The sequence below is a fragment of the Syngnathus leptorhynchus genome, chromosome 5, assembly GCF_054491065.1.
Source record: "Syngnathus leptorhynchus isolate UIUO chromosome 5, UIUO_Slep, whole genome shotgun sequence".
Classification (NCBI taxonomy): domain Eukaryota; kingdom Metazoa; phylum Chordata; class Actinopteri; order Syngnathiformes; family Syngnathidae; genus Syngnathus; species Syngnathus leptorhynchus.
In genome coordinates, this window is record NC_141199.1 from 17,232,649 (window position 1) to 17,253,512 (window position 20,864).

General features: G+C 48.6%; 5 protein-coding genes across 7 annotated transcripts; 2 read left to right on the forward strand and 3 right to left on the reverse strand.

Annotated features, from left to right (window-relative positions):
- The first annotated feature begins 592 nt into the window (after positions 1-592).
- LOC147057417 (interferon gamma receptor 1-like) lies at positions 593-3,394 on the forward strand. Its single transcript, XM_085912437.1, has 4 exons — positions 593-833; positions 1,608-1,916; positions 2,006-2,151; positions 2,420-3,394. The coding sequence occupies exons 1-4, from the start codon at positions 761-763 to the stop codon at positions 2,837-2,839; spliced, it is 948 nt and encodes a 315-aa protein (XP_085768563.1). The 5' UTR covers positions 593-760; the 3' UTR covers positions 2,840-3,394.
- A 330-nt stretch (positions 3,395-3,724) lies between these two features.
- On the forward strand, positions 3,725-6,999 carry LOC147057418 (interferon gamma receptor 1-like). Its single transcript, XM_085912436.1, has 4 exons — positions 3,725-4,018; positions 5,001-5,309; positions 5,402-5,547; positions 5,803-6,999. Exons 1-4 carry the CDS (start codon positions 3,946-3,948, stop codon positions 6,352-6,354), a joined length of 1,080 nt encoding a protein of 359 aa, XP_085768562.1. The 5' UTR covers positions 3,725-3,945; the 3' UTR covers positions 6,355-6,999.
- On the reverse strand, positions 4,085-10,659 carry ltv1 (LTV1 ribosome biogenesis factor). The gene is made up of 11 exons (XM_085912438.1): positions 10,631-10,659; positions 10,120-10,251; positions 9,826-10,008; positions 9,671-9,758; positions 9,416-9,545; positions 9,088-9,301; positions 8,888-9,015; positions 8,688-8,821; positions 7,585-7,637; positions 7,318-7,518; positions 4,085-7,215 (listed from the first exon to the last, which is right to left on the reverse strand). Exons 1-11 carry the CDS (start codon positions 10,631-10,633, stop codon positions 7,102-7,104), a joined length of 1,380 nt encoding a protein of 459 aa, XP_085768564.1. The 5' UTR covers positions 10,634-10,659; the 3' UTR covers positions 4,085-7,101.
- Positions 10,660-11,340: 681 nt separating this feature from the next.
- capn9 (calpain 9) lies at positions 11,341-16,787 on the reverse strand. Its single transcript, XM_085911661.1, has 19 exons — positions 16,530-16,787; positions 16,053-16,122; positions 15,539-15,657; positions 15,341-15,474; positions 15,094-15,262; positions 14,557-14,726; positions 14,369-14,446; positions 14,081-14,241; positions 13,845-14,002; positions 13,331-13,539; positions 13,209-13,245; positions 13,039-13,119; positions 12,915-12,972; positions 12,679-12,743; positions 12,540-12,608; positions 12,221-12,299; positions 11,921-12,037; positions 11,785-11,843; positions 11,341-11,623 (listed from the first exon to the last, which is right to left on the reverse strand). The coding sequence occupies exons 1-19, from the start codon at positions 16,734-16,736 to the stop codon at positions 11,597-11,599; spliced, it is 2,067 nt and encodes a 688-aa protein (XP_085767787.1). The 5' UTR covers positions 16,737-16,787; the 3' UTR covers positions 11,341-11,596.
- Positions 16,788-17,343: 556 nt separating this feature from the next.
- On the reverse strand, positions 17,344-20,726 carry taf5l (TAF5-like RNA polymerase II, p300/CBP-associated factor (PCAF)-associated factor). Of its 3 annotated transcripts, none has more exons than XM_085911663.1 (6): positions 20,574-20,726; positions 19,897-20,041; positions 19,621-19,725; positions 19,144-19,490; positions 18,661-19,083; positions 17,344-18,592 (listed from the first exon to the last, which is right to left on the reverse strand). In XM_085911663.1, the coding sequence occupies exons 2-6, from the start codon at positions 20,036-20,038 to the stop codon at positions 17,795-17,797; spliced, it is 1,815 nt and encodes a 604-aa protein (XP_085767789.1). In that variant the 5' UTR covers positions 20,039-20,041; positions 20,574-20,726; the 3' UTR covers positions 17,344-17,794. The 3 variants fall into 3 exon arrangements, with proteins under 3 accessions (XP_085767789.1, XP_085767790.1, XP_085767788.1); XM_085911664.1 differs by having other exon boundaries at positions 19,144-19,487; positions 20,413-20,726; XM_085911662.1 differs by having other exon boundaries at positions 20,413-20,726.
- Positions 20,727-20,864: the final 138 nt, after the last annotated feature.

Here is a 20,864-nt window from a genome sequence, read left to right on the forward strand (position 1 = left end):
AAAGAGAACTAGAGAGCTGCGCATGCGCGAACGGATGGCGAAAAGTGATGCTCCCCCCCTCCCACACCCACACGCGCTCACACTCAACAGTCTAGTCTCCTAATGAGATTTAAAGAACAAAAATAGATGCTGCTAAACCTTTTTCGTGTCAGTCATTAACTGTGTATTTACTCCACAACATCAGAAAGACACTTTTTCGATTGTGGGGCACAAAATGAAGTCCTCAAATGTCAATTCATGTTTCTTCGTAAAGGCCACAAATCAACGAAATAATCCAGAGCTATTATTTGCTTTAAGACATTGCTTCATTTGTCAAATAAAAAGTCTTCGTGTTTTGGGAAATAAAAAGACCACACACGTTGTATTACAATCATGTACATTTATTTCAATTTGGAGTTTGTTTTTCTTGCTTTTAATTCCAGAACATTTTTATCATCGTTTGAATTCTACGGCTCTTTTTTTTTTATTTGACGATTAAATGGCATGTTTTAAATCCGCGTTCTTCGCATTTTCTGTGACGTGAGTGGCTGTGACGTCACGCAGGTAACTTTCCACTAAGTGGTCAAACCTGATTGAGTCCTCAAAAAAAAGAAAGCGAGTGTGAGCGATCGCCTTAACGCCCGAAGCGGACCCAAAAGACGAGCGCGATTTTTAGCTACTTCATCGTTTGACGTCCATTTGTGATGTCAAATCGGTTTTGTTTTGTGATGAGAGGACCCGCGTGGACGCTCTGATTTTGGATTGAGTGAGCACGCTTGCAATGCCTGCTGCGATTGTCGCCTTTACGGCCGTCCTGATGCTGTTGGAATGCCCGCTGCCCATACAGCTTGCCGGTAGGTTGACTTGTTTCTCAAAAACAAAAAAAAGTTCTTAGGCTAAGTTTCCAAGTATTTTCCATAGACTTTAATTCCGTTTCATCATGACAGAGATTTCATGATGAAATAGTTTTTCTTTTTTTTTTCTCCGCCCATGTGGTGTCGCATGTGTTTATTTGAAATGTAACGTTTGGAATCTCGTTTGTTCAGTTTGCCCAACTCTCCGAAATCACTAGCAATAGTTGTGATAAATCAAAATGTGTTAATTACCACATAGATAGAAAACTTGCCGGTGGGTTGAAAACTATGTTGACCTTGGTTGAAGAGTTGAAATCTGTCAAAGTACTCATGAATGTTGAGGAGAGTTGAATTGTGTTAGTACAAAAGTAGTGCTTTGCCACCATGGTGTTTCATCTTGCTGCAAGGAATGTCAAGGTGAATTGAGAAGCTTCACTTAGGCAAAAGTAGTGCTTTGACGGCATCTTTGTGTCAAGTGTTGAAGTGAACTGAGAAGTTTGATGTCGCTTTGATGTTCCTTTTCAGACGTGCCTTTAGCTCCGCCCACCAACGTGACGGTGAATTGCACGAACTGAGAAGTTTGATGTCGCTTTGATGTTCCTTTTCAGACGTGCCTTTAGCTCCGCCCACCAACGTGACGGTGAATTGCACGAACTGAGAAGTTTGATGTCGCTTTGATGTTCCTTTTCAGACGTGCCTTTAGCTCCGCCCACCAACGTGACGGTGAATTGCACGAACTGAGAAGTTTGATGTCGCTTTGATGTTCCTTTTCAGACGTGCCTTTAGCTCCGCCCACCAACGTGACGGTGAATTGCACGGACGGCCGGGCTAGCGTGCACTGGCAGTACGCCGAGGACGCCGACGTCCACTTCCTGGTCTACGTAGGTGACTCCAAGCAGCAGCTCCTGCTAAACGTGACGTCGCATCACACCTATGAAAATCTAAGCGCTTGGGTGTGGACGTCGCCGGAGAGCGCCATGGACGTGCACTACGTCAGCGTGGCCGCCGTGGTGCCCAGCAGACGCTCGCGCAACGTCTCCGTCACCTTCACGTACAATAGAGTCAAGATGGCCGATTTCAAATGTGAGTAACCTATCGTCGCTATTTATCAAATGCAATCGATTGGGTTTACCGATGAATCGAGAGATTTGGTTGGTTTTTTTTCGGCTCAGGCAAGTTGGCCTTTCCCGACGCGGACGTGAAGGCTTTGGACGGGAGCGCCATCGTCAACTTCAGCAACCCGTTGCAGCACGACCCGCAACTGCGCCGGGTCACAAGCGGGCCGGACATTTTGAAATTCAACGCCACCTACGACACTGTAAGAACACAATTGGCTGATGGCAATTTTGATATTTGGTCCCAAAAAATCTAATTCCGGGAACAAATGAATCAGCAAATGAGTTCAAAATAACCACCATCAATATCTGAAGTATCTGACCTTATGACCTTTTTTTTTTTTTTTTGGAGGATCTTTTTGTTACGGGGGAGGTTTAAATGATCTCGCTTGAATATTTAAACAGAAAAGAAACAATGAAATATTTTTCCATCATCCCACGTGTTAATGGCGTTACCTCGGCTCCTTTTAGGGGGCGGTGGAGGCTTTCTCCTGTCATCCACATCAGAACGTGTGCGAGGCAGACGTGACCTTCCCGCCGGGTTCGGCCGAGTGCGTGACGCTGACGGGATGTGTGAGTAACTCAGTGGTCTGCTGGCTGGACTTCGGGCCGTCTCGCCGGGCTTGCGTGAAGCGCTCGTCAGGAGGCTCTGCGCCGCTGCTCGTCGTGGTGCCCAGTGTTCTAGTGCCGCTGCTGCTTATCTGCGTGCTGACGGTGGTGGTGGTGTTGAGATGGGGGATTAGGGAATCCAAGGAAGCTCTCTTTCTCAAAGTGTGTGGTTGTTGCCAATGTTTTCCTTTTCCAAATTATGACTGTGTCCATGAGAACACGGTGAACCTTAAATTGGACATGGACAATGGGGACCAGGCTGTGGGGTACATGGTAAGGTGACCAAAGGAGGAACCAGAGAACACGTTTGTGCTTGACTGCATGTCTCGAACCCTCAAGGGTTTGTGTAAAGCTTTCTTTCTCCAGTAATGTCCGTCTTGATCTCGTTGTGTCTCTTGTTCTCGCTATTTGCCTGGCGGACAAACATGCGCTCAACACTCCACTCTTCTCCCCAGTGACCGTGTGTCTGGTCACATATCCTTCCGCCCAGCAAAGTGATGCTGCAAAACAGCAGTCCACAGCCTTTTTACTAACGAGTGGATGTATGAGACCTCACAAAGATCATGACTTTATCCAACTTTATTCCTGTAAGTGGTCTCATTTGGTTTGATTTTGATGTACTTCCAGAGTAAGCAGGAGTGTGGCTTTTTTTCTTTTTAAGTGACACAGGACGAAGATTTCAATGGATTTAATGAATTGGAGTGACACGAATGGTTCGCTAAAATTGTTATTTTAAATATAGTCTATATAGAGTTATATGGGCCTGTGGAATCATTTGAACTGCAGCTGATGTGTGCATATATGTAAATGAAGTAATAAAAATAATCGTTTACACAACGTTTGGTTTCATCAAAATGAAAAGCTTTGAATACAGTATACTCGGTAGTAGCCAAATTCACGCATAGAAAATAATCAACATTTATATGAAGTTTTCATGTAAGTTTCAGGTGAAGGAAAATCTGAACAAAACATTTTGAAAAAAATAAACAGTAATTGTGTTGTAAGAGACTCATGAATTGAAAGAGCGGCATTCATGTCCTTAACATGATTTAAGAACCTTACACGCGCATTAGTCTTGACTATTAAATGGCATGTTTTAATCCGTATTCTTCACATTTTCTAGTTTTAATTTGAAAGTGTCTGTGACGTCACGCAGGTAACTTCCGACTGACAGGTAAAACCTGATTGAGTGTTCAGAAAAAAAAAACACTCAAGTAAGGAAGCGAGTGTGAGCGATCGCCTTAACGCCCGAAGCGGACCCAAAAGACGAGCGCGATTTTTAGCTACTTCATCGTTTGACGTCCATTTGTGATGTCAAATCGGTTTCGTTTTGTGATGAGAAGACCCGCGTGGACGCTCCGATTTTGGATTGAGTGAGCACGCTTGCAATGCCTGCTACGATTGTCGCCTTTACGGCGCTCCTGATGCTGTTGGAATGCGCGCTGCCCATACAGCTTGCCGGTGGGTTGACTTGTTTCTCAAAAAAAAAAAAAAATCTTGTCCCGCACACTTCAAAAATCCTTAGGCAAAGTTTCCAAGTATTTTCCATAGACTTTAATTCAGTTTCATCATGACAGAGATTTCATGATGAAATAGTTTTTACTTTTTTCATTCTTTTTTTTTTCCGCCCATGTGGTGTCGCATGTGTTTATTTGAAATGTAACGTTTGGAATCTCGTTTGTCCAGTTTGCCCAACTCTCCGAAATCACTAGCAATAGAATAAATCAATCAATCAAAATGTGTTAATTACCACATAAGCCATAGATTGAAAAAACAAATAACAATCATGATGACAATCTTGGGCTTCTACATTTGTTTTTCCAAGCAAGCACAAAGTCACAAGACTGAAATGGTATACTACTTTTATTGGGCTCAACGTGCAAAGATAAGATAAGAACCTTATTGAGCCCACGACGAGGAAATCTGTGTTGTTTTTTTGTTTTGTTTTACACAGCATACACAATAAGCATTTATAAATAGCGGTATGAGCATCAACATGAATGTATACGTGAATGTTTGGGTGACTCGGTGGCCCATCCCGATATATTCTATAGTCCAACGTTCGTCGGAATTAACGACCTGCTAGAATGTCCAACACGCACACACCTTGTTTTGCCTGCAATAAACCATTCGGTACAATGCAACACAATAGAAGAATTGCTTCACCGACTTTGCTCTCAAACAAATAAATGGCGGCCATCCATGAATTATGTTGACCTTGGTTGAAGAGTTGAAATCTGTCAAAGTAGTCACGAATGTTGAGAGTTGAATTGTCTTAGTACAAAACTAGCGCTTTGGCGCCACGGTGTTGCATCTCGCTGCGAGGAATGTCAAGGTGAATTGAGGAGCTTCACTTAGGCAAAAGTAGCGCTTTGACGCCATCTTTGTGTCAAGTGTTGAAGTGAACTGAGAACTTTGATGTCGCTTTGATGTTCCTTTTCAGACGTGCCTTTAGCTCCGCCCACCAACGTGACGGTGAATTGCACGGACGGCCGGGCTAGCGTGCACTGGGAGTACGCCGAGGACGCCGACGTCCGCTTCCTGGTCTACGTAGGTGACTCCGAGCAGCGGCTCCGGCAAGACGTGACGTCGCATCACACCTATGAAAATCTAAGCGCTTGGGTGTGGGAGTCGTCGGAGAGCGCCATGGACGTGCACTACGTCAGCGTGGCCGCCGTGGCGCTTGGCAGACGCTCGCGCAACGTCTCCGCCACCTTCACGTACAATCGAGTCAAGATGGCCGATGTCAACTGTGAGTAGCCTGCCGTCGCTCATTTATCAAATGCAATCGATTGGGTTTACCGACGAATCGAGAGATTTGGTTGTTTTTTTTTTCCGGCTCAGGCAAGTTGGCCTTTCCCGACGCAGACGTGAAGGCTTTGGACGGGAGCGCCATCGTCAGCTTCAGCAACCCGTTGCAGCACGACCCGCAACTGCGCCGGGTCACAAGCGGGCCGGCCATTTTGAAATTCAACGCCACCTACGACACTGTAAGAACACAATTGGCTGATGGCCATTCTGATATTTGGTCCAAAAAAATCAAATTCCGGGAACCAATGAATCAGCAAATGAGTTCAAAATCAATATCTGAAGTATCTGACCTTATGACCTTTTTTTTTTTTTGAGGATCTTTTTGTTACTGGGGAGGTTTAAATGATCTCGCGTTCATATTTAAACAGAAAAGAAACAATGAAATATTTTTCCATCATCACACGCGTTAATGGCGTTACCTCGGCTCCTTTTAGGGGGCGGTGGAGGCTTTCTTCTGTCGTCCACATCAGAACGTGTGCCGGACAGACGTGACCTTCCCGCCGGGTTCGGCCGAGTGCGTGACGCTGACGGGATGGATGAAAGACTCGCTGGGCGGCCGGCTGGACTTCGGGCCGTCTCGCCGCGCTTGCGTGAAGCGTTCGTCGCCGCCGCTCGTGCTGGTGGTGCTGCCCGGTGTCCTGGTGGTGGCGGCGCTGCTCATCTGCGTGGCGGTGGCGGCGCGCTATCTGACCACCAAGGTAGCTCCCCCCAAGTGTCTGAATGAGGTGAAGCTGGTTCCGCACGCTCAGATGGCCTGCTGCCAGGCCGACGGCTGCGCCGAACACCGCGGGCTCATCTCGGTGGACAACTCTTTCAGCGTTTCCACGGACAATGAAAGTCTGGAGGAGGAAGTGCAGGAAGCGGAAGAAGAAGAAGAAGAAGAGTTGGTGGAGGAATTAAATTACAACTATTCCCACGGGAAGATGGTGAACTTTGACTTGGACATGGGCGATGGGGACAAGGCTGTGGGGTACATGGAAAGGTGACCAAAGGAGGAAGCAGAGAACACGTTTGTGCTTGAGGGCCACGTGTTACTTTGAAAAATGACTCAGGGACTTGCAAAGAGCGAAGAAAAAAAAAACACAATAAGGTGGATTTGAAAGCATTCCTCTACTTTTTCTTATCTGCTTTGCTTCCTTTTGCTATTCTATGTTTTCTATTTTACATCTTGCTTTCACAACCTTGAACTTTCTTCTGAAAAAGTGTTATTCCTCCTTTTGCACTTGTCAAGTGAAAACTACTGCAGGTCAATACTTGGTGGAAGAAGGCTGAAGAAGCTTGGATGGTGGCCTTTCAATAAGTGGTTGGCTCCCATTCCTGTGGCTAACATGGCAGCTGTCTAGCTTGCCGTCACGGCGTGAACTACAAACACACCCACTCGTGGAAAATTCCCAAAATGGTGTAAGCGCGTCACCATCCCGTTTGATTTCTCAATCACGGCCGCCTCACCCGTTGCGGAATGCACGCGGGCACCGACTCGACAGCATCGTTGCCGTGGCGACAGTCAAACGGGTAGAACCTGTCGAGCAGAGGACTTTGCTTCTCGTGGATGGAAAGCTTCCATCGTGGATCTTCCTTTTGTGCTTGTTTAATTGACACGGGTTTGAACAAATAAAGAGGCAAGCAAGTGGTCAACTGACCTCCTTCCTGTATTTGGCCAAGAGTCTTCAAAAAAAAACATCAAAAAGCAAACCAGGCAGAAAGAAGTCCCGTGTTTGTCCCGCCCTCGTCTTCTACGAGAGTTTGAGGCCCTGAACATTGTTCCTGATGTTGAGCATCTGTTTCTCCTGGCGTACTTTCTCCTCCTTGAAAGCCATCTTGTTGGCTTTCTTCTCCACGCGCCTCTCCTGCAAACGCAAACAGAGGTCAGCCGCCTGAATTTGGACGTCATCTCACGGGAGCCGCTTTCGGCGAGAACTGAATCGGAATCAGCCAGGCGAGCGTTTGACCTTGCGCTCCTCCTTGATGGCGTTCTTGCGGGCCTTCCTCTGGTCCTTGCTCTCGTCTTTGTGTCGCGGAAGCGTGGCGGCGCGCGGCAGGTCCACGTCGTTGATCCTGCACATTCGCTCCACCTGCTTGCCGGTGGGACCTCTGGCGGGGAGGACGTCCAGAGGGATGCCCGACCTGGCGGACACGCGGATCGGCTTCACCTGGACGGCAAAAACGCCAGTCAAAAGTTGACATCGTGCGTCCGATTTGATTTTGACGGTTGGTACCTTTGCAGGATCCGGGATGACTTTGGGTCTGTTGTAGATGTTGGAGTAAGTACCTGCAGGAAAACATTTGGCTTAATTCCACATTCATTGGCAAAAAGGTCATTGGCAGGCTGTCATGATCATGCCGCAGCAAAAGGGGGCGCTCGTTTGAAATGACATTTTGCCCACATTTGCATTCTATTAGTTCACCACTAGGTGGCAGTAAAATGTACACTACAGTAATCCCTCCTACTTCGCGGCTTCAACTATCGCGGCTTCGCTATATCGCGGGTTTTCAAAAATGCGGAAATGAATTATTTTATCGCAGAAATTTCATCATTTCACGAGGTTTCGCGGCCACTTGAGTTTCTTCATTTTCCTTTAATAATGATAGCTTACGTTTAAAAGTGAAATGAATAAATTAAAGAGTCAGTACAGTATACTTTATCGTCACATGTGACTTCAGGGCGTTCTCGCTGTTGTATATTTTGGACTAACTCATGTTCCGTAGTGGGAAAACCCCGGATGTGGGAGGGGGAGCTTCGGGGACGTTCAGTGTCGCGATGTACGGCCAGTGAACTGACTGTGATGAAAGGAATAAAGCAGTACCCATCACGTCGTTGTCTGAACCATGCTTGCTACATCAGAACCTGGAAAATAGTAAAGATATAACACTCTCCACCGGCGGTGGCCTTCATCTGGACATAGCAATACACTGTTAGTCTCGTCGCTAAGGCATGAATGCGGAGCGCACAGTCCATTGATATGAAAGTCCCCTAGCAGCGAGCTGGTTGATGTCAGCGATAAAAATAGAATATCTTCCAAGAATAGCTCAAAAAAATCTAGTTTCTATTTCGCGGAAATTCCCATTTCGCGGTTGGGTCTGGAACGTAACCCCCGCGAAGTAGGAGGGATCACTGTATTCTTTTAATTTGTTCTTAAACATTATGACGTGACTACTGTTCAACATAATTTACTTTTGAATAATAATGCATATTTCTAAAAAACTAAAGTACACCATAGATGTGCTGATTGTAATTTTTTTTTTTTTTTTTTAAATAAAATAAATGAATGCTTTGTATGAATATATTTTTTTGCGTTGAGCGGCGCAATGTGGTACTCACTGATAATGCTCTCACAGTCCCACTTCTCCTCTGGAGCTTTGATGACCAAAGTTTCTGTCTCCTCCTCCTCCTCATCTTCCTCCTCTTGTAGGATAAAAAGTTCTTTTGGGCCCAGGTCGTCAGGCCTCAGAGCCCTGAAGCACAAATGACGTGGACATTTGACCATGATCAAGACGATGATGATGATGATAAGAACTCACTCTTTGGCTTTCTGGGCAAAGTAGTCCTTAATAACCTCCTCCAGACGAGCACTGTCGGGCGCAATGTAGCCTTCCAGCTCGGCGTTGTCCAGGGCGCCGATCTCGTCGTCGTCAAACTGCTCGTAAAACTAAAAAAGCACATTCCGCCGTCAATGCAGAAGCGGCCGTCACTATTTAGCTTGTCAGAGTAGCGTGCGGACCTTCTCGAAGCGGTCGTCCAGCAGGGTGAGCTGTTCGTTCCTCCGCATCACAGACGACGTCATGGAGTATTCGGTGAAGCGAGTCCTGGTCTCCTCGTCTTCGAAGAGCAACTCCCGAGCGCCGCCCTCCTCGTCCGAGAAGGTGCCCCCGGAGCCAAAGCTGCCGTCATCGTCTGTGTCCTCCCACGAGTCGTCGTCGCCATCGTCGTCGCCTCTGTCAAACGAGATCTTTAGCGAGCCTGACTATAAAATGAAATCTCCAAAAAGAAAAGTTGCCTGATGTGTGGCCTAGCGTCAGAGTTTGGATTTACAAGCGGTAAAGCCTCACCGGAGCTGGGCGCAGTTGGGAATGTTGGCCTTGGCGATGAAGTCGTCATCCAGCATGTTGTCGGGGTCGTCGAAGTCAAAGTCCTCATCCAGACCGGCCACGATGTCGGGGTCCATGTCCAGACGCGGACCTGAAACCAAGCGCATAGGGAACACCAAACTTTTTTTTCTGTACATTGTGTAGTTTGAGAGTAATCAATACTTAGCGTGAAGGATCATTTTAGTTTTTGTCAGCATCACGTGTTCCAGAGCTCACCTGAGATGGGCGCGGCTTTGTTGAGGAGGCCCACATCTTCCTCAAAGTCAGAGGCGAACACCGACGACGGCAGCTGAATGCTCACCACCTGCAAGACAACAAATAGTCACCTGACTTGAATTCTTTTTGACAGTAGATGAACTCACGGGTACCACCTTCTCCTTTTCGTCAGCGTCATTCTCAGCATCATCGCCGCGAAGGTGAAAGCGGGGCGAGGGTTCAGCGGCCAACAGCTCAGTCTGGCCAGATGATTCCTTCAGGTGTTGGAGGTAATTGTAGTCGTCGTCAAAGAAGATGCCGAAATCTCTCTGCTCCTCCCGGCGCTTCTCCGCGTCCACCTGTCGCAAGAAACAACCATCCACAAAGTCTTTGAAAGTAAGTGGAAGCTCCTCCCCCCAATCATGATAATTGCGGATTCACTATTTTGATGGTTGACTGTAAAATGGCACCTTGGCAGCAGGCAGCAAGACATGCTGAGGCGCTTTCTCATCTGCCGCCAGGGGGTCCCTTTGGCTCCTATGCACCAGGTGGAAGGTCACCGCATTCTTTTTCTGAATGAAGGACTTCTTCTTGCGGTGAGGCTGCCAGAAAAACATTGAGACTGTTTATTAGAGAAAGACAAATACTTTTTCCTCCAAATAAAGCCACTTCACGAGGCCTCATTATGAGTGGTGAATGTTTTTCTTATTGCAGATCTTAAACCATTTCATTATTATTGTATTCTGATATTTGGGGTTCTGTGAGTCACACTATGCTCAAGCAGCACAGTTAAACCAGTAAGTTTTCAAATGTTTATGGTAAATGTCCGGCAATAAACATGATCTGACAAATAATAAGGCATAGAAGTTGTTTAAGAATGATTTGAAAATAACTTCATTAGCAGCAGCATGTTTACCTATGACCACCAATGTTAGCTTGTTAGCTGGCAAGCAAAGGCTCGTTCAAAATGTGCCAACTTACCATTTCTTTCTTATTGGTCTCGGGGTAGGCTTACGTAGAGATAGTCAAAGCGGACGCTGCTGTCGTTTTGCTCCCTCAACTGTAATATCATGGACAGTTTAACCTTTAAATGGTCAAAATTAGGCAAAGATGTTCGCCGATCACGTTGACTCCTAGCTCCGCCATTTTGTCACTGTCGTCAGCACTGGACGCAACCATTGCTCGTAGGAGGAAGGGGTCGTTTCCGAACTACTAAACTTCACGTTAGACGCTAATAATGCAAATATTTTTGGGTTTTTTTCCTCTAACGATGCATTTGAAACAATAATACGTACTAACAGTTTGGAGGGACAAGTAAAATAATTCCCCCGGGTGCGCTCAAGTTGTTTACTTCTTTTTCTACACCGTCAGGATTGGTATGGACTTATTTTGACGACTGGACGTACTTTAAAACAGTATTTGCTCGCACCAAAACAAAACAAAATGTTGGCTTTTTTTGTTTTTTTTTCTCATATTTCCGATCCGTCAAGACAGGGAGATATTAGTAATTAATTGAAACTTGAACAGGCGGAATACTTTTTAAACATATTTCCCATGAGTATGTTTTATTTTATAAAACTCACTATCTGTTTCTGTGCACATCTGTTTTTAGTATCAGTGATTTAAAAAAAACCCTGAAGTGTGGCACTTCAGACTGTCTAAAGAGTTTTAAAAAAAAAAAAGTCACAACAAATATTTCACGGCTTTATTCACAATTTATTGGTTCATAGTGGTGAGACAAAGAAAATCAAAAAGTTCTAATCAAACATATGTTTAAGCCCTCAAACCGATATGTCACATTCTTTGCTCCATTCCCGTCCAACAGTGGACAGACTAGAAAGTTTACAACACAATGATAGAACATGCATTTATGTATATGTCTGCATATTATGAGAACGGGACAACTTTTGTTCTTCTGTAGGCTTCCGTTTTGCTCACGGCGTCTTCTCACACGTTCATGGACAACATCAGAAACTGACAGGGAAGCAAAGAGGAAGTTGAATGAAAAAACCTGGACGCATGGATGAATGAATGGCAAAAGGGAAGAGCCAATCAAACTGAAAATTTGACACATTCCACATCCTCCTATGATGAGTAAAAATCAGCAATACTAAAGAGATTTCGCGTTAGCTTACCTGCAACATGTTCATCCGAATCCGGCCCTTGTTGTGCTCGTCCATAGCCTGGAAAACTCCTGGGAAAAAAAAAAAAAACCCAAAACTGATTCATCGTCTGTGCTGTTCTAAGCACGTTTGTCACCGCGGGACGTACGGAACATGTTCTCCAGTCGGACGATGCAGGTGAGATAGTCGTCAAAGTCGATGTCGTAGTTCTCGTCGGTAAACCTCAGGCCAAGTAGTTGCAGCAACTGATTGTTCAGCTGCATGCCTGCACCACACATCAGAAAGGACTTCACATTTTTTAACAACATGTTATATGTATCACCGTGAGTTTGAATAATGTTGCATTTTTGGAATGAGAATGAAACATAATCGAGTTTTATTTCATTTCAACGAGACGCCATGAGGCCCCCTGGTGGTTAATGTACAGCACTGCCAGTTGCAGTCTCACCTGCAGCTTTGAGGGCACTGCGGAGCTCGTAGGAGGACATCTTGCCCGAGCGGTCTGTGTCAAAGGAGAGGAAGAGCATCTGCAACCCACACAAGAACCAGAAGAACCGGAGCCAAAAGAAGAAGCAGAAAGAGGAAGAACAAAAAGATCCATGAGGTCCAGAAAAAGTTGCAGAAGAAGAAGGACACTCAAAAGAAGAGACCAGCCAGAAAAAACGAGGAGGAGAAGCAGCAGCAGAAGACGACGAAGCAAGACATGGTCAACATCTCCCATGATGCACCTGGCCCAACTGCCAGCGACTGTCGTGCGGCTCACGTACGATCCACTTCTTCATCTTCTCCCAGAAGACCTTGAATTCCTGGAACTCCATCTTCCCCGTGTTGTCCACCTGCCGGCCTGAGTTAAAGAAACAACAAAGCACTGCCTTCTTGCTCGCTGGAGTGATGAAGGAAGGATACGTCCATCAGATTCATGATGCTGTGGCACGTGTGGAGGCTCAGGCCCTCAAACTGGATCTCCTTGCCTGTGGACAAAAACACAGTTCTGGCGCGATTGTCCTCATTGGCTTCGTGGCCTGGCTGGAGCTAATCCAAGATAAGAAGCTAACGGCTAGCCACACGGGCTAACGGGCACACGCTGACCCTTCATTCACACAAAGCGGAAAACAAGCAGCCACTTTAAAGTGTTGACGTACGGCTGCTGAGGACGCCGTTGAGCAGGTGCTGAAGTTCCCTGACGGATATGGCTCGGTCCTGGAATTAAAATTCGATTCAATCAAATAGTGTCCCCCACGAAAAAACGAGTCGGAGCGGACTCACCGATCCAGCCAGCTGCTCGAAGAGCCTCCTGAGTCCTTTCTCCTCATCCGTCTCATCCTCGGGAGCGCTGGGCGGCGGAGGCTGCGGTCGGGGTGGGAGGAGGAATCAATCAACTGTGAAGGGGCGGGACCTAGCCGTCGCCGGATGATTGACGTGGATGATGCGCTTACCTCAGGCAGGTCCGCGTCTATGTTGTTGCCCATCTCCCTGATGACCAATGAAATCAAAGATAATATCAAAATGAAATTGTATTATGATCTTGAGTTTTTTTTGGGGGGGGGGCGGTACTCACAGGGCAGCCACCTTCTTCTCAGAGAAGATGCGCACCAGGAAGTCAGCCTCATGGTGCGGCTGGAAGGTGCTGGGCACCAGCAAGTAGCGGCCCGGTGGCAGCGTGAAGCGCTCCGACACCTCCCGCAGGTTGATGTAGGTATTGCTGCGAGCTTTGGACGCGTGCGTGCGGAAGAAGTCTTTGCCCTGCTGATCGGCGTCGTTGGGAGCCTGAACGTCAATATTCCATCTCTTAGAAAAAACTCAAACAATAGAAGACATGATGGAAAGTGCGAGTGCCACCGTCTAGTGGTCAGCAGTGAAATTACACTCAAAAGAATTAGAGGCCAGAATAAAACGGAATTATATCATGGACCAAAAAAAAAAAAAAGAACGAAATCGTGAGTACAGAACCTTAACGAAATTGTCTCAAAAGTCTACACACCCCTATTCAAAGGCCAGGGGTGCGTAGACTTTTTAGGCCACCCGAGTAAGTGAGCAAACTGAACGACGACTCGGGCCGAGCTCAGTCAGACCTCGTAAACGGAGAATCCGATGGTCTGGAGGTCCATGCCCTCTTTCCTCAGCTGCCGTCGGTTCTTCTGCATCAGCGCGATGACCACGCTGCACATGTCGTCGTCATCGTCGGCGTCGGCCAATTCCAGCTTGAACTGCGGGTTGGTCCAGAAGGTGTCTGCCCAACGACGCGCAACAACGCTCAAACTTGTCCAAACTTTCAAGCAGGTGAATATTTCTGCAGTTTGTTACTCACCGATGAAGTTTCGACAGCCCCCGGCGGTGGAGCCTCGGATCCACTGGCCCTCGAACAATTGCGCCTCCCAGTGGCGCTTGGTGTTGTCCGTCAGCGCGTCCGGTGTCATGTTGCAAATCTCCACCTTGTCAAAGTTGGCCTTGAAGTCCTCAAATGTCATCCTGAAGGCAAAGAGCTTTTTGAAGCACAAACCAACGCTTTGAACCTTTTTGCCTGAAGTAAGAAATTATTTGGTTGAGTCGAAAAATTCCCTATTTTACATTTCACCAAGAGTCCAAAAAGACTCACCAGAATTCGCCGTCTTCGGAGGAGTGCTGCAGAATTCGATTTTTCTCCCCTTGGTCCACATAGTCCCACTCCCGGGACCTACCGGGAAAATATCAGAATTGAGCTGCAGTGTGAGCGATGCCTTGGAGACCAAAATGGACTGGTCGCCAGTTAAGGTCAAGGCCAATTGCGCAATGTTGTTGCCCTACCCGTCGCTCCAGGGTCCGTTCCACTCCACCTGACCCCAGGGGTTCCTCACGCGGACCAGTTTGACCCTTTGACCTCGGCAGGTGATCTCCTGCAGGCCGGTGACGGAGTAGGCGTGACCTTTGACCAGGCCGCTGCTGGTCTTGGCCTCCGACTCGGCCGAGCTGGTGATCTGAAACCAACAATTTTGATTTTGACTTTTTTTTTTTTTTTTTTTTACATTCAATTAATTTAAATTCACTTTGCATGAAGGTTTATTACTGTACTTTTTTTTATTTGGTTCGAGAAATGCTTTAGTTGAATTTTTACGACTTCAACTGATTGATGGTAAAAAAATATTTTGTGTTAATTTTTTCCCTAATCAACTAGTTGTCAATAAATCAATCATTTGCTGCACTTCTGAAAACTGAACATAAACGTGAGAATGTCAAAAAGAAAAATAGCTCGATAATATAAAATGTCTCACACTTATTAGAATGGCGATGTGTGCCTTTAAGGGGCGTGGCCTACTACGTGACATCACACGCCGGTTTTCTTACATCAATGGAGCATCCCATCATGGATCCTCGGTCCAGGCCTTTCTTCATGATTTTGAAAAGATCCGCGTTGGCTTTTTTGGTATTGTGCATCTCGCCGACGCCGCCCGTGAAGTCCTCCATGGCCTCCATGGTGCTGCCGCCCTTCAGCGACTCGTAGCTGCCGTGCAACCTGCGGACAAAAAGACGTGTTGGCAAATAGCCACTCCTTCCTTCCTTCCTTCCTTCCAGCAAGGAGCGCGGCGGTTACTTGGCGTAGGCTTTCTCCAACAGGGCGCTCCAGAACTCATTGTTGGAGGCCGAGTGCAGCAGGATGAGCTGTCCGCGTACCGACGGCAGACGGTCGTCCACCACCACGTCCAGCCACTTGTTGTGCTGCCAGAACTGCAAACGGGCCCAGGTCAAAAAAAAAAAATGCACAAAATCTGCTCATGAGACGGCACCCTACCTGGAAATGGAAGATGCCGGCGTAACGGTGCTCAAAGTCCTGGTCGTGGGGGACCACCCGGGCCAGAGCGTCCTTCTTCAGAGTCAAGGAGGCGATGGCGGCCAGGAGCCAACAGTCGCCTGCGGGAGTGGAATTGCAATCTTCAAAACCACACCAGTAGATGAAAAGTCTCCACGTGCACCTCGGCCGGTTTCCTTATCTGTGATGCTTGACGTTTTTTTTTTAAATATTATATAGAATATATAATTTAATATATTTGGGTTTTTTTTTATATTATATATATTATATTATTTAATATATTGCATTTTTTCTTTGATATATTTTATATTTATTTTTCATTTGGATATATTCTACATTCCGCACATCTTATTGATCTAATTGTATGTTTTTTTTTTCTTTCCATTTCAGCGTGAAGTTTTGTTGGACTCCATAGCGTGTGTGGAAGCCAGACCTTGGATATATGACGACCAGCATAAAAGTGAAGCCCAGCCACTTTTGGCCACCACGTACGTACCCAGCTGTCCCTGGCAGATATCTGTCCGGTTGGCGTCACCCACGATGAACTTTGGGTTGGAGCACAGCTCCTGAGGCGGTAAAAAAGACGGGAAGGGTCAGTGGGTGAGGGTTAGAGTAAAGAGGGGGGAAGACCAAGAATGAAGAGAATGAGGAGGAGAAGAACCGAAACAGGTCGAGTGACGTGCCATCTGGCAGGTGTGTTCGCATTCCGAGCTTATCAATCAAAACACACACGCGACACATTTCTTGCTGGGGTGTGTGTGTGTAGTAAATTTTCAGAGGCGCACACAGGGATTAGCCAATCGTAGCAGTCGAAAGAAGCAAACGGCCTTGCGAAGCAACTACTACGCTCATTCGACATACATTCAAGTCGTCTTTCGTAGCGACATGCGGGAATGCATCGTGACGTGCAAAAGCGGCGTGCAAACATCTTCACAAGTCGTGAACGTGCAAACAGATGAAAAGCGCTACGTACCGGCGGCCTCTTCCACTCCATCCTGACGGGAACCGCCTGGCTAAAGAAGAGCGAGGAGTCTTGCGCAGGGAAGTCGGGGTCCTCGAACAGGACCCGCCTCTGGAGGCATTCCTGACGCAGCTGCTCAAAAGAGCGGCCGTCCATCTGCGTGTCGATGGCGGCGGCGCGGCCGGCGCGGCCCCCCGACAGGGTGGACTGCAGGGGCATGATGCTGGCGGATGGACCAAGCGGCGGAGATGTGAAGCGCGGCGGCGCGGCGCAGCCGTGTGTGGTATCTCGGCAGCGCGGCGCTCGGGTCACCTCCTCCACGCCCTCCTGGAAAACGGGTTTGTCCTCTCGGGCCTCGCCCCGCCGCATTCTGCACTCTGGAATGACGGCCAAAGAGCACATAGAGGCAATTGTCAACAATGCTCAACAATTTAGCTGGCATTTCCCAATCGCCGCCGCTTCCTGTCATTATGATGATGTCATCGGTGAATGAATGCAGTAAATGGAATCAATTACAAATTACGGTGACAGGAATGTTCAGTGCCACAAATAAAACAGTTTTTTTTTCTTGACCCTCTTATTCCCTATGTGAAAATGCCCAAATCTATGAACTCTCTTGGACTTTAGCCATGGATGTCAGAAAAACAAGTTGATTTCAGCCACACAAGAAATGGAAGATCCTCATTCCTTGGATTCTCATCATCTTTCACAAAAGGTAAATCAGACTCGTGGGATCTCATTCTTGGATTATTGGTTTGTGGGCTTTTCTTTCTCTGCTCGCTAGCGCCACCACGCACTGACAGTCACGAGGCGGAATCAATTCTTTCATAGTCACGTGATTTATTTTAATTTGAGAGGCCACAAACAAAAAGTTTAGAAGTGACGACAAGCATCCAAACCATCCAGACAAACTACTTGGTATAAAAAAAATAAAACAATAAAAAAAACATAACCTCTCAAAATTGTGCTTCTTTCCAGCCAACAAATTGATATTTACATTTTTAGTGCGTGGCAATACATCAAAACTACCGGGGGAAGAAAAAAAAAAACAACCTAACTGAAATAACGCTGACATCAGCGATTCTCCAGCGCTGTGGCGTGACGCATCGTTGAGTGCGCTGCCAGTATTGACCCAATTCCACTTAATTGCCCTGACAATTATTTCTTGGATAGAAAGAATGCATGTGTGTTCATTTGACGATGCCAGCGGCAAAGGCTGAGCCGCTCCGGCGACGACGTTCAAATCCACAAAAGGAGAAAGTCCACCTGGGTGTCCTCTAAGCTTCGGTTTTATCCCGGGCGCTGCCCGTCACCAGCAGCAGGTTGCAAGCCGTGAACTGCACGTTGAGCACGTTGCCGGTGTTGCCGGCGTACGAGCCCACCAGTTCGGCCGACGAGCCGTCGGGCGGCGCCGCGCCTTGTGAGCCGCGCACGTCCCACACCCGTACGGTGTTGTCGGTGGACGAGGACGCCACCAGGCTGCTGTCGGGGCTGAAGGACAGGCCGGTCACGCTGTCCGAGTGGCCCCGCAGGTCCTTGAAGAGCGCCCCCGAGGCCAGGTCCCACAGCTTGACGCGCTGGTCCTCGCCGCCCGACGCCAGGTACTTGCCGTTGGGCGAGAAGGCCAGCGCCAGCACCGGCCCGCGGTGGCCCGTGAAGAGGCGCACAGAGGCCCCCTGCTGGGTGCTCCACAGCCGCACCGTCTTGTCGCTGGAGCCGGTGGCCAAGTAGTTGGAGTTGGGGTGGAAGCCCACGCAGTCCACGTCGGCCAGGTGCCCGGCGTAGATGCGCAGGGGGTACGTACGCGAAAAAGTCCAGAGGCGGGCGGTGCGGTCGTGGGAGCCGCTGGCGAAGTAGAGGCTGCACGGGCTCACGGCCACGTCCCACACCGGGTAGGCGTGGCCCTGGTAGAGCGCCGTGTTGGTGAAGCTGCCCAGGTCCCAGTAGCGCACGCCGGTGTCCTCGGAGCAAGACAGCAGGCCCGAGCTGTCCGTCAGGAAGGCGGTCCGGAACACGGGGCCGCTGTGGCCGCGTAGCATCTTGATCTCGCTGCCGGACGTGTCCTCCTCGTCCATCTGGGATAGGACCCCAAAAAAAAAAAGAGTCAACAAGGAAAATGTCTTCTGGGCGCATAGGTACTCACTTCCTCCTCCAGGACGTCACAGGCCAGGTGTACCCGCGACACGTCCGTCACGTGCGGCCTGGCCTTGAGTTTGCGGGCACGGAGGCTCCACAGCTTGACGGCGGAGTTGTCGAAGCCGGCGGCCAGCAGGCGGCTGTCGGGCGACACCTCGGCGGTGTTGAGCAGCCGCTCCGTGTGATGGAAGGCGTAGAAGCACACGGTGGTGAGCGAGGGCGGACCCTCGCGGACCTTCTTGATGCAGTCGCGCAGCGCCTCCAGGGACGCCTCGTTTTGCGGGGTGCCCGCCGGCAGCGGCTCTGCCGCCGCCTCGACCCCTTCCTCGCCGCCGTCCGCTCCCGCCCGGATGGAGTTGGGGGCGGCGGGCGGGGCCGTCCCGACCGCCGCCCCGTAAAGCTGGTAGTCGGTCCGCTTGGAGGCGCTCACCTACGGAAAGCGGTTTGATGTATTGATTGCAAATCCCGTTTGCACGCTTCACACGCTCACCTCCAGCTGCAAGTGCGCTCCGAGGACTTTGCAGATGGCGCCGTTGTCGTCGCTCTGCAGGTAGCGCAGCAGGTAGCCGTGGGCGCCCTCGCTGAGGCGCAACACGTACTTGTGCTCCAGGAAGGCGGCGAGCCGCGGGCTGGCCGCCACGTCGGGAGCGCTGAAGACGTTGCGCAGCTGCTCCACCGTGGCGCGCTGATCGCTGTCCTGCAGGAAGGCGGCGTGGAAGCGCGCGTAGAAGCCGTCCACCGCCGACTTGAGGCCGCAGCGCACCATGTCCAGGTGGAGGTAGACGAAGAGCGGGAAGAGTAACGCGCTCACTTCCTTGGCCCACGAGATGTCGGCTTCTGGAGCGTCGGACAAATGATAAATTCAACGGCCAGGCCGACCGACTGTGTTTATCTCCAGCTGCAACTTGAACTTGATTTGACAGCAAATGAGTGGAATGCGGCGTGGCAGCAACACCTCGTAACCTACCTGACAGGAAACAGCGCAGCCTGGCGTACTGCAACTCGTATTGCTGCGGGTCGGACTGGCACGGCACCGCGGACACCACGTTGGCACAACCCGACTCGCTCTGGACTGCGCACCAACACACACACACACACACACACACACACACACACACACGTGTCACACACGTGTCAATGATCGTGGTGAAGCTGAATGAAGTTCGTTTTAATTTGGTTATACAGCAGGTATGTTCATTTACAAAATATGATCCATCTGTATTGTTTTTTTTTGTTTTTTTACCAGTGAGGCTGGCAGCCATCTCCTCAGCCGTCTGGAAGAGTTTGGCGGCTTTCAGGGAGCCGTCGGTGGAGTCCACATACTGCCTGCGCTTGAGGTACTGAGCCACCACATACTGGATCTGCTCATTGCGGACCCGCTTCATGACCTGCCGGGAAAAAAAACACCCGAGACAGAAGTCGGTACAATTCTACCAGTTTGTGTAAATTCATTTCACTTTGACAGTTTACACACACACACACTCACACACACACACATACATAATAAGTGTAGTCGCCTTATGAAGCTGTACTGACTATAACTACAATTAGTAAAATCTTTTGCCAAATAAAAAAAAGACCAAATATTAATATTGGTCTCTGACACGTTGAGATAATACGGGTTTCAAACTTCGTATTAGGGCAATGTTACAGAACTTTGAATTGGCTAAGCAAGGCATCCAACTAACAGTTAGACGCGGAGAGCAATAGTATGTCCTTTCAACTGAGTGTCAATTAAACAATGTGAAAAGAGACATACTGTGGAAAATTAGATGAAAAGTTATCGAAAGGCTGCCATGTCTCCGTTGTGATGTGTGATCGAAGAGCTAACCGCTAACTTAGCGCCTCCCTCCGCCGAAATTGAGCACGCCCCAGCCGGCTCCGACGCTTAGCGTTTACCAGTCACCATCTTCAACTCACTGCATTTCCCCTCCGGCCCACTTAGTGATGCGCGGCTGGTTCCACTCCGGACGGGTTCAGGACAACTACAAGTATCTCTTAAGCACCAGTTGGTTGTTCCGCCCATTCGTTTCCATCGCACTGGCGGTCCTTCTTCTTCTTCATCGCGACCCGCTGCCGTTACTCAGATGGTCAAGACTCACTACTGACATCTTTTGACTGGAGTGTGAAGCACATAATGTTTGGATAAGGCGAAGCCACCGGCGGCCATCTTACGTTGCCAATAAAAAAAAAGCTGCCTCTCTCGTTTGT